General features: G+C 47.6%; 1 protein-coding gene across 1 annotated transcript in view; it reads right to left on the bottom strand.

Annotated features, from left to right (window-relative positions):
* The window catches only part of LOC143301243 (nuclear pore membrane glycoprotein 210-like), an 86186-nt gene that overhangs the window by 20269 nt on the left and 53747 nt on the right, over positions 1–12170 (bottom strand). Inside the window, exons 31-35 of the mRNA XM_076615380.1 lie at positions 11026–11106; positions 9106–9237; positions 7278–7430; positions 5722–5813; positions 1818–1992 (exon numbers count right to left, since the gene is read on the bottom strand). Coding sequence (XP_076471495.1) covers positions 1818–1992; positions 5722–5813; positions 7278–7430; positions 9106–9237; positions 11026–11106 — 633 coding nt within the window. The remainder of the gene's footprint in view (positions 1–1817; positions 1993–5721; positions 5814–7277; positions 7431–9105; positions 9238–11025; positions 11107–12170) is intronic.

The following is a 12170-nucleotide window of genomic DNA, read 5'->3' as shown; positions in this document are numbered from 1 at the left end:
CATCAAGTTCTTTGTAAATTCGTACTGGTCAGGAGTTTTATTTAAACTCCAAGACTTTTCCACAACCTGAAGGACAAAACATGTTTTTCCCAAAGACTTTTCCTGCCCTGGAAACGGTTCTCTCACTTTTCCTGCCCTGGTTCTCTCACTTCTCCTGCCCTGGAAACGGTTCTCTCACTTCTCCTGCCCTGGAAACGGTTCTCTCACTTCTCCTGCCCTGGAAACGGTTCTCTCACTTTTCCTGCCCTGGAAACGGTTCTCTCACTTTTCCTGCCCTGGAAACGGTTCTCTCACTTTTCCTGCCCTGGAAATGGTTCTCTCACTTTTCCTGCCCTGGAAACGGTTCTCTCACTTTTCCTGCCCTGGAAACGGTTCTCTCACTTCTCCTGCCCTGGAAACGGTTCTCTCACTTCTCCTGGCCTGGTTCTCTCACTTTCCTGCCCTGGAAACGGTTCTCTCACTTTTCCTGCCCTGGTTCTCTCACTTTTCCTGCCCTGGAAACAGTTCTCTCACTTTTCCTGCCCTGGAAACGGTTCTCTCACTTTTCCTGCCCTGGAAACGGTTCTCTCACTTTTCCTGGCCTGGTTCTCTCAATTTTCCAATGACTGTGCATGAACCCTGTCTAACTCCACACTATGCTGTGCACCACGACACTAGGAGAGGAAAGAACAGCTGTGCATGAACCCTGTCTAACTCCACACTATGCTGTGCACCACGACACTAGGAGAGGAAAGAACAGGTATGCATGAACCCTGTCTAACTCCACACTATCCTGTGCACCACGACACTAGGAGAGGAAAGAACAGCTGTGCATGAACCCTGTCTAACTCCACACTATCCTGTGCACCACCACACTAGGAGAGGAAAGAACAGGTACGCATGAACCCTGTCTAACTCCACACTATGCTGTGCACCACGACACTAGGAGTGGAAAGAACAGCTGTGCATGAACCCTGTCTAACTCCACACTATCCTGTGCACCACGACACTAGGAGAGGAAAGAACAGGTATGCATGAACCCTGTCTAACTCCACACTATGCTGTGCACCACATGAGGAGAGGAAAGAACAGCTGTGCATGAACCCTGTCTAACTCCACACTATGCTGTGCACCACGACACTAGGAGAGGAAAGAACAGGTATGCATGAACCCTGTCTAACTCCACACTATGCTGTGCACCACACGAGGAGAGGAAAGAACAGGTATGCATGAACCCTGTCTAACTCCACACTATGCTGTTCACCACGACACTAGGAGTGGAAAGAACAGCTGTGCATGAACCCTGTCTAACTCCACACTATGCTGTGCACCACGACACTAGGAGTGGAAAGAACAGCTGTGCATGAACCCTGTCTAACTCCACACTATGCTGTGCACCACACGAGGAGAGGAAAGAACAGGTATGCATGAACCCTGTCTAACTCCACACTATGCTGTGCACCACCACACTAGGAGAGGAAAGAACAGCTGTGCATGAACCCTGTCTAACTCCACACTATGCTGTGCACCACCACACTAGGAGAGGAAAGAACAGCTGTGCATGAACCCTGTCTAACTCCACACTATGCTGTGCACCACGACACTAGGAGTGGAAAGAACAGCTGTGCATGAACCCTGTCTAACTCCACACTATGCTGTGCACCACACGAGGAGAGGAAAGAACAGGTATGCATGAACCCTGTCTAACTCCACACTATGCTGTGCACCACCACACTAGGAGAGGAAAGAACAGCTGTGCATGAACCCTGTCTAACTCCACACTATGCTGTGCACCACCACACTAGGAGAGGAAAGAACAGCACAGAGGGGTGACCCACCTTGACCAGCAGCACCAGGGTCTGGTTGACGCCAAAGTCCTCCTGAGCCGTGACGTGAACGACGGCCGTGCCGGGGATGGGGCCGGTCACCAGCTGTCCCTTCTTGTCCACCCTCACCACACCCTCCTCCCCGCCCTCACTCACCACCCGGTAACTCACCACTGCCCCCACATCTCTGCACAACATCACACACGTCCACACATTTCATGCCAAACACCATTGATTTTAATTCCTGCACTCACCTCCACCCCCACGTCTCTGCACAACACCACACACTTCCACACATTTCATGCCAAACATCACTGATTTTAATTCCTGCTCTTACCTCTACCCCCACATCTCTGCACAACACCTACATGTTGACAAATTGAAACATTTTTTTATGCTAAATATCACTGATTTTAACTCCTGTTCACACCAACACTGCCCCCACGTTTCTGTACAACACACATACCACACACGTGTTGACAAACTGAGAAATTTCATGCTAAACGTCACTGATATCAATTCCTGCACTCACCACCACAAAACACACACACACCAGGTATCAAAAGGGAGATAATATACTAAGGGACCCAACTAGCCAAGGCTACTTTCTATTTCTCCCTTGGGCCGACAATTATTTATCACAGGACAGGAATCAGACCCCTGTTGAAGTCTGTACCAGAGGGTCATGGTATAGCTAAGTGATTCAACATATATCTATGGAAAAAGAAAAAAAAAAGATAGATTTTTTAATTGATTTTTTGACTCACTTGTGTTAACAAAGTGAGTATGTTTTAACCCGGTGTTCGGTTGTTTGTGTGTGTGTGTGTGTGTATGTGTGTGTGTGTGTGTGTGTGTGTGTGTGTGTGTGTGTGTGTCCGTGGTAAACTTTAACACTGACATTTTCTCTGCAAATACTTTGTCAGTTTACACCAAATTAGGCATAAAAATAGGAAAAATTCATTTCTTTCCAGTCATCTTGTTTAAAACAATATTGCACCTCTGGGGTGGGCACAAAAAAATAAAATATGAAGCCTAATTATATGCAAACTGCATTTACTGTTATATTTATATTTTTTGTATTCTCTAAACTTGGCACTTTGATCTGATATTCTGACACAACAACAAGAGCAGTCATTATTATCATTTTTTGTTCAAACAGGAACTTCTTTTGCTAAGCATGGAAGTTTTATTTATTTGCAAACGTTTTGGTGCAGATAGTAAAAAAGGGAAATTACTCTGTAATTAATGCTAGGGGACTTCATCTTAAACATTACATTTTGAAATTATACTCAATACATAAAAAGCTTGGATTTTTTTTAAAAAGTGTATCACAAGTGAGTCTTGAAGGCCTTGCCTCTCTTGTTTATTGTGTGCCTATAATAATGGGAGTGATTTTGAAAACAGGAAATGGAATGGCAGACTGAAACAAAAACTGAACAAAAAGAACAGGAATACTGAAAACACAACCCCTCCCCCCTTTCCAAAAAACAAAAGAAAAAAAGTGGGCAGACCCTAAGAAAGATCTCACAAATGTCTGTCCAAAAAACAAAAGCAAAAGCAAAAAAACAAAAACCAAAAAAAGCAGCATGTTTTGCTCAAGTATTTCAAACACCACACAGCAGTTTGTACTCACGTTGAGACAGGAACTGAAATGACATGTGATACTGATAGGTACTGTTGGTTTGAGCTCACTTGTATCTGTTACATTTAAATATCGTATGTGTGTGAGTCAATGACCAAATGTGTGTGCGTGTGTGTGTGCGTGTGCGTGTGCGTGTGTGCGCGCACACACATATATTTGCATGGGTGCAAGCAAAGTATCTATATGTGTGTTCATAGATGTATGGGTTGAATGCCATCATTCTTCCAGTGGATCACATGCCGCACACATTACAGAAGCTACTCCCCCCCCCCACCCCCCCCCCGAACCATCCATGACTGGAATGCCCTCCCTGCTGAGACTGTCCAGTCCCCCTCCTTGGACACCTTCACCCCCAAGCTGTCCTGACCACAGTAAACACTAAACCCCTCTGCCTTTTTTTTTTTTTCTTTCCGGTGGCACGGCGATTTGCAGGCCTGCAGCTTCACTTAGGTTGCTACAGGGCCTTGGGCCTGAAGGCCTGAGTGCAGCTCCGCATGCAGTTGCGCCTTAACCGTTAGGGCCAGAATTCTTTTCCCCTCCTCTCTTCTCTCTCCCTCTCCACGCTGCGCAGTTCCCCACATGTCAATAATAGCCGGACTAACGGCTGATGGACATTGCAGGAAGAAGAAGAAGAACATGAAATAAAGAATGACTGCTGAGTCTATAAAAACACCAAATGGAGAAAGTTGATCAAAACTGTGGATTGTAAAATAAAACTCACTTTTGATAAACGGTGTCCAACGTTTCAGACCACAGGTCTGTCTTCAGGGACTGTGTCAGTTGGAAATGATAGTGGAGGTAAAAGAAAGGCTTAGGAAGATTGAGAGAATTCATCAGTACAAGGAGGCGAGGATGAAGAGAGAAGTGAGGAGAGATTCAGGAAGGGGAGAGGGGTAAGGGGGTGGGGGTGGGGGGGGACGAAGATCCAGAATGGGGAAGGAAGGTGGTGGGGGAAAGGGAAATGGAGTGGGTGTGTGTGTGGGGGGGGGGGGATGAACATACTTAAGCTTGACTACGTGATTGCAAATACTGATGTATTTGTGAGAGCATATAAGTATTTGCACATACAAAAATGCCATGTGTTCTTGCAATCTCAAGTTCAATGGAGACTATCAGCAGCAGCTTCTCCCAATCTCAAGTTCAATGGAGACTATCAGCAGCAGCTTCTTCCAATTTCTCAACAAGGGCGGACTCGCAGCATGGACAGGACAGGACTTCCAGACCTCTGCTGGAACTGCACCAGTGGGCCAAAGTATGAATGTATAATTAAATTATATTTTCACCAGTGAAGTTGTGAGCAAACTGGCTGTTAGACTACATGTGTGCATGTTTATGCCAATTCATATGTTGACAGGTAAGGCAGCAGGTAAGAGTGATTCCAGAAGGCAGGTGACCCACTTGTTGGTCTTGAGGAAGGTCTATCTATATCTGACAGGTGAGGCAGCAGGTAAGAGTGATTCCAGGAGGCAGGTGACTCACCTGTTGGTCTTGAGGAAGGTCTATCTATATCTGACAGGTGAGGCAGTGTGCAGAGTGAGACAGGAGGCAGGTGACCCACCTGTTGGTCTTGAGGAAGGTCTATCTATATCTGACAGGTGAGGTAAGAGGGCAAAGTGAGACAGAAGGCAGGTGACCCACCTGTTGGTCTTGAGGAAGGTCTATGTATATCTGACATGTGAGGAAAGAGGGCAAAGTGAGACAGGAGGCAGGTGACCCACCTGTTGGTCTTGAGGAAGGTCTATCTATATCTGACAGGTGAGGTAAGAGAACAGAGTGAGACAGGAGGCAGGTGACCCACCTGTTGGTCTTGAGGAAGGTCTATCTATATCTGACAGGTGAGGCAGTGTGCAGAGTGAGACAGAAGGCAGGTGACTCACCTGTTGGTCTTGAGGAAGGTCTATGTATATCTGACATGTGAGGCAGTGTGCAGAGTGAGACAGAAGGCAGGTGACTCACCTGTTGGTCTTGAGGAAGGTCTATTTATATCTGACAGGTGAGGCAGTGTGCAGAGTGAGACAGGAGGCAGGTGACCCACCTGTTGGTCTTGAGGAAGGTCTATCTATATCTGACAGGTGAGGCAGTGTGCAGAGTGAGACAGGAGGCAGGTGACCCACCTGTTGGTCTTGAGGAAGGTCTATCTATATCTGACAGGTGAGGTAAGAGAACAGAGTGAGACAGGAGGCAGGTGACCCACCTGTTGGTCTTGAGGAAGGTCTATCTATATCTGACAGGTGAGGTAAGAGGGCAGAGTGAGACAGAAGGCAGGTGACCCACCTGTTGGTCTTGAGGAAGGTCTCGGTGCTGGGGGTCAGACGGATCTGACCGTCACACGCCGGGGGACTGGTCAGCTGCAGTTTGTCAAACACCTGGCACACACAGGTACAAACCACGTCACACCTCCATGTCACACCTTTGGTCTTTCTAACTAAAAATGAGGCTGACACACACAGGTACACACCAATCTACACCTCAGTCACGCCTCCATGTCACACCTTTGGTCTTTCTAAATAAAAATGAAGATCAATTGATATCTCAAGCACACTTAACTGTAAATGAATAAAATATATTTAAGTATATGTATTTCCAAATCTTCTCCCATCCTTTACATTTGAAATAAACACACACCTGACATGTCTGTATGTGAACATCACCATACACAACTGCACACAACCACAACAATTCTGTCTCCATACCCACACATCACTCACTGAACGTCATCACACAGGGCACTGGCCTGAAGCTGACTACCTCACATTTTGATTAACACACACCTGTCACACCCCCCACCTGTATCTGGACGTCGTCCCTCAGGGCACTGGTAAATAAACACACACCTGACAACAGACACCTGACAACACCTGTCACACCCCCCACCTGTATCTGGACGTCGTCCCTCAGGGCACTGGTAAATAAACACACACCTGACAACAGACACCTGACAACACCTGTCACACCCCCCACCTGTATCTGGACGTCATCCCTCAGGGCACTGGTAAATAAACACACCTGACAACAGACACCTGACAACACCTGTCACACTCCCCACCTGTATCTGGATGTCGTCCCTCAGGGCACTGGTAAATAAACACACACCTGACAACAGACACCTGACAACACCTGTCACACCCCCCACCTGTATCTGGGCGTCGTCCCTCAGGGCACTGGTAAATAAACACACACCTGACAACAGACACCTGACAACACCTGTCACACCCCCCACCTGTATCTGGGCGTCGTCCCTCAGGGCACTGGTAAATAAACACACACCTGACAACAGACACCTGACAACACCTGTCACACCCCCCACCTGTATCTGGACGTCGTCCCTCAGGGCACTGGTAAATAAACACACACCTGACAACAGACACCTGACAACACCTGTCACACCCCCCACCTGTATCTGGACGTCGTCCCTCAGGGCACTGGTAAATAAACACACACCTGACAACAGACACCTGACAACACCTGTCACACCCCCCACCTGTATCTGGACATCGTCCCTCAGGGCACTGGTAAATAAACACACACCTGACAACAGACACCTGACAACACCTGTCACACCCCCCCACCTGTATCTGGGCGTCGTCCCTCAGGGCACTGGTAAATAAACACACACCTGACAACAGACACCTGACAACACCTGTCACACCCCCCACCTGAATCTGGACGTCATCCCTCAGGGCACTGGTAAATAAACACACACCTGACAACAGACACCTGACAACACCTGTCACACCCCCCACCTGTATCTGGACGTCGTCCCTCAGGGCACTGGTAAATAAACACACACCTGACAACAGACACCTGACAACACCTGTCACCCCCCCCACCTGTATCTGGACGTCGTCCCTCAGGGCACTGGCCTGAAGCTGATGACGACTGCCGTCCTTGGCTCGCACTACCAGCTTGACTGTCACATGACCTGTCTCCTCCGCCACCACCTGCTGGCTGAAACTGTCCTCCACTGGCAGTCGTACCCCCTTCTGTGTCAGACAGCCATCAGTGGTTATGATTTATATAATGATTAACTGTCCTCCACTGGCAGTCGTACCCCCTTCTGCGTCAGACAGCCATCAGTGGTTATGATTTATATAACGATTCAATTGATATTCCTCCATTCCCCCTTCTGCGTCACAGACAGCCATCAGTGGTTATGATTTATATAACGATTCAATTGATATTCCTTCGTACCCCCTTCTGCGTAACAGGGCAATAATAACCATTTATAGTGATTCAATTTATACAGCGCCTTTCCTTGTAAAACACTGACTGATTAATATTGATGCACAGCACCTATCTTCAGTTGCAGACCAAGCTGTGAGCGCTTGACAAACACCGAGTCCTTTACACAACAGGCTCTCTATGTGGGCAGAGCCAACTGACAGCTGCCTTAAGACAGTCATCATTCACTTCCTCACTCACACAGTCAGGCTTCACAATGCACACACACACACACATGTATATCAGAGTGGATCTGACTACAGTATTTTGCCAGGGACAACTCTTGTTGCCATGGGTTCATTTACAGTGTATGACACAAGTGCATTTGAAACATGGGGCCTCGCTTTATCATCTCAACCCAGTGACTAGCATCCAGACCACAACTCAAAGGTGTAGTGGAGGGAGAGAAAACTGTGGCATGTGTGGGATTCAATCCTGTTCACTCACAATCTCTTGATCCCTTGGTGGATAGTGGCATGTGTGGGATTCAATCCTGTTCACTCAGAATCTCTGGATTCCTAGGTAGACAGTGGCATGTGTGGGATTCAATCCTGTACACTCAGAATCTCTTGATTTCTTGGTGGACAGTGGCATGTGTGGGATTCAATCCTGTTCACTCAGAATCTCTTGATTTCTTGGTGGACAGTGGCATGTGTGGGATTCAATCCTGTACGCTCAGAATCTCTGGATTCCTAGGTGGATAGTGGCATGTGTGGGATTCAATCCTGTTCACTCAGAATCTCTTGATCCCTTGGTGGACAGTGGCATGTGTGGGATTCAATCCTGCTCACTCAGAATCTCTGGATTCCTAGGTAGACGGTGGCATGTGTGGGATTCAATCCTGTACGCTCAGAATCTCTTGATTCCTAGGTGGACAGTGGCATGTGTGGGATTCAATCCTGTACGCTCAGAATCTCTGGATTCCTAGGTGGATAGTGGCATGTGTGGGATTCAATCCTGTACGCTCAGAATCTCTTGATCCCTTGGTGGACAGTGGCATGTGTGGGATTCAATCCTGTATGCTCAGAATCTCTGGATTCCTAGGCGGACATGTTACCACTAGGCCACAACTCCACACGACAATGTACAATGTGAAAAGTGAGGTGTGAACCAAACAGGCACAGGTAACTCAGGTCAACAGTACCAGGAGCATCGGACCTCCCAACTGAAAAAAGCAACACGGCAACCGCAGCAAACTTGTAAGCAATACTATGAGCTGCCTGACCCATATGAATATGTCATTAAGCACACAATATATGAGCAATAAGCAGTATTTCATTATAACAACACAAGCACCATTCTTCACTTTCTGCAATTTAGGTCCTGTGAAACCACACACATACACAAGTTAACCGTGTTACCCAAACTAGATATTCTTTTTTTCCCCAAAACAAACCTGGCCCCATGAAGCGAGTGAAGAGGGGTTTGAACACTCACCCCCTGGTAGACAGACTCCAGGTGAAGCACCTCCCGACTGTTGACGGACCATGTGAAGGTCAAAGGTGGCACAGAACCGCCAAAGGAAAACGGAGTCTCGTGTTCCGTCACGCCCATGGCGTACACTGGCATCTGAAAGTTGTCAGTCACACCTTCTGCTGAAATGGGAGTCTAACAGCAACGAGTATTTTGTATTTGTATTTCTTTTTATCACAACAGATTTCTCTGTGTGAAATTCGTGCTGCTCTCCCCAGGGAGAGCGCGTCGCTACACTACAGCGCCACCCTTTTTTTTGTATTTTTTCCTGCGTGCAGTTTTATTTGTTTTTCCTATCGATGTGGATTTTTCTACAGAATTTTGCCAGGAACAACCCTTTTGTTGCCGTGGGTTCTTTTACGTGCGCTAAGTGCATGCTGCATACGGGACCTCGGTTTATCGTCTCATCCGAATGACTAGCGTCCAGACCACCACTCAAGGTCTAGTGGAGGGGGAGAAAATACTGGCGGCTGAACCGTGATTCGAACCAGCGCGCTCAGATTCTCTCGCTTCCTAGGCGGACGCGTTACCTCTGGGCCATCACTCCACTCACTAACAGTATGCTGAATACCATGACCAACGTGTGCAGCAAGGATGTGGGTGTGAGACAGAGCAGCAACAGTGAAACGTCCAACAGTAGCACAGAAAGCCAGCTTCTCTCAACTGACAGCAGCCACACTCACACGTATCATTATCAACTTCTACCTTCAGACAAAGGCTTCTGTGTTCTGAAATTCAAAACAGAACTAAACGCAGCTTTATTCCAAATCTAGCAATTAGTCATGTCACTCAATAAAATGTATGACAGAGAATGTGTGCATATGACACCTAATAATGTTACTGTAGGTCTATGATTTATTGAAGTTTGATATTTTACATGTATTGCTTTAACTGTGATTACTGTATGTGTATGACAGTGATTATTCTATGTGTGATTTAATTCAGATGAACATTTCAGCATCTGACATCTTTTCAGTATACATACTGAGAGTGAGAAAATCAGAGTGAAGTGCCTTTCCCTAGGACACAACACCATGCCCAAACTGGGCCTCAACCTCTGGATCATACCACTTCCCTAGGACACAACACCATGCCCAAACTGGGCCTCAACCTCTGGATCATACCACTTCCCTAGGACACAACACCATGCCCAAACAGGGCCTCAACCTCTGGATCATACCACTTCCCTAGGACACAACACCATGCCCAAACTGGGCCTCAACCTCTGGATCATACCACTTCCCTAGGACACAACACCATGCCCAAACTGGGCCTCAACCTCTGGATCATACCACTTCCCTAGGACACAACACCATGCCCAAACTGGGCCTCAACCTCTGGATCATACCACTTCCCTAGGACACAACACCATGCCCAAACAGGGCCTCAACCTCTGGATCATACCACTTCCCTAGGACACAACACCATGCCCAAACTGGGCCTCAACCTCTGGATCATACCACTTCCCTAGGACACAACACCATGCCCAAACTGGGCATCAACCTCTGGATCATACCACTTCCCTAGGACACAACACCATGCCCAAACTGGGCATCAACCTCTGATCATAGCACTTTTCTAGGACACAACACCATGCCCAAACTGGGCATCAACCTCTGGATCATAGCACTTCTCTAGCACACAACACCATGCCCAAAATGAGCATCAACCTCTGGATCAAAAGTCCTCAAGTTAATTCAGTCTACCACAGCACCTCCGCACTCTCCTGAATGCAAATGACAAATCAAACGGAGGTCTTTACTTTCAGGTTGTACTGTCTTTAGTATAAACACAACACACTACTCATACACATTTCTGTATCTGACTCTAAACAATCACTGTCATCTCCTTCAAGAACCAACACAACCCTTTCACACAGCATACCCGGGTTCCAGTCTGCAGACGGGACAGGGGGGCGTAGATCCTGATTCCTTGCAGTGGCACCACGTTCACTATGGCGTCATCCTGAGATCATAAACCACACGCGTTACATAAACCACACGTTACATAAACCACACGCGTTACATAAACCACACGTTACATAAACCACGCATGTTACATAAACCACACGTTACATAAACCACACGCGTTACATAAACCACACGTTACATAAACCACAAGCAGGTTAAGTGAGAAACAGCAAGATGTCTTAACACTCTGCCAAGTACAAGACCCCAAACACACACTCCCTGGGGCACTTTTTACAGGTTCAAATCAACGTTGAAATAAGTTTCCTTTCCTATCATAATCTACCTTTTAGCTGTGTATGGGGGGTAGTAGGAACAGATGGTGTGGTGTGGTGTGGTGTGGTGTGGTGTGGTGTGGTGTGGTGTGGTGTGGTGTGGTGTGTGGAGTGGTGTGGTGTGGTGTGGTGTGGTGGGGTGTGGTGGGGTGTGTGGTGTGGTGTGGTGTGGTGTGATGTGTGTGTGGTGTGTGTGTGGTGTGGTGTGGTGGGGTGGTGTGGTGCGTGGTGTGGTGTGTGGTGTGGTGTGTGTGTGGTGTGGTGTGGTGTGGTGTGGTGTGGTGTGGTGTGGTGTGGTGTGGTGTGGTGTGGTGTGGTGTGGTGTGGTGTGTGTGTGTGTGTGTGTGTGTGGTGTGGTATGGTTTGGTGTGTGTGTGTGTGTGTGTGTGTGTGTGTGTGTGGTGTGGTGTGGTGTGGTGTGGTGTGGTGTGTGTGTGTGTGTGTGTGTGTGTATGTGTGTGTGGTGTGGTATGGTTTGGTGTGTGTGTGTGTGTGGTAGAGTATGGTGTGGTGTGTGTGTGTGGTGTAGTGTGGTAGGGTGTGGTGTGGTGTGGTGTGGTGTGGTGTGGTGTGGTGTGGTGTGGTGTGGTGTGGTGTGGTATGGTTTGGTGTGTGTGTGTGTGTGTCTGGTGCAGTATGGTATGGTGTAGCGTGGCATATATAAATATACGTGAGTACATGCACCACGTACACATTCATATTTACAGCATCAAAGAGAAAACAAGGAAGAGTAAGGGAAACAACTGAGCAAAAAGGAGCAGCGACCAACAAGCAGGGGTTATCCTTC

The sequence above is a fragment of the Babylonia areolata genome, chromosome 27, assembly GCF_041734735.1.
Source record: "Babylonia areolata isolate BAREFJ2019XMU chromosome 27, ASM4173473v1, whole genome shotgun sequence".
Taxonomy (NCBI): domain Eukaryota; kingdom Metazoa; phylum Mollusca; class Gastropoda; order Neogastropoda; family Buccinidae; genus Babylonia; species Babylonia areolata.
Note: the sequence above shows the minus strand (reverse complement) of the source record. Positions and strands in the feature narration are given on the sequence as shown.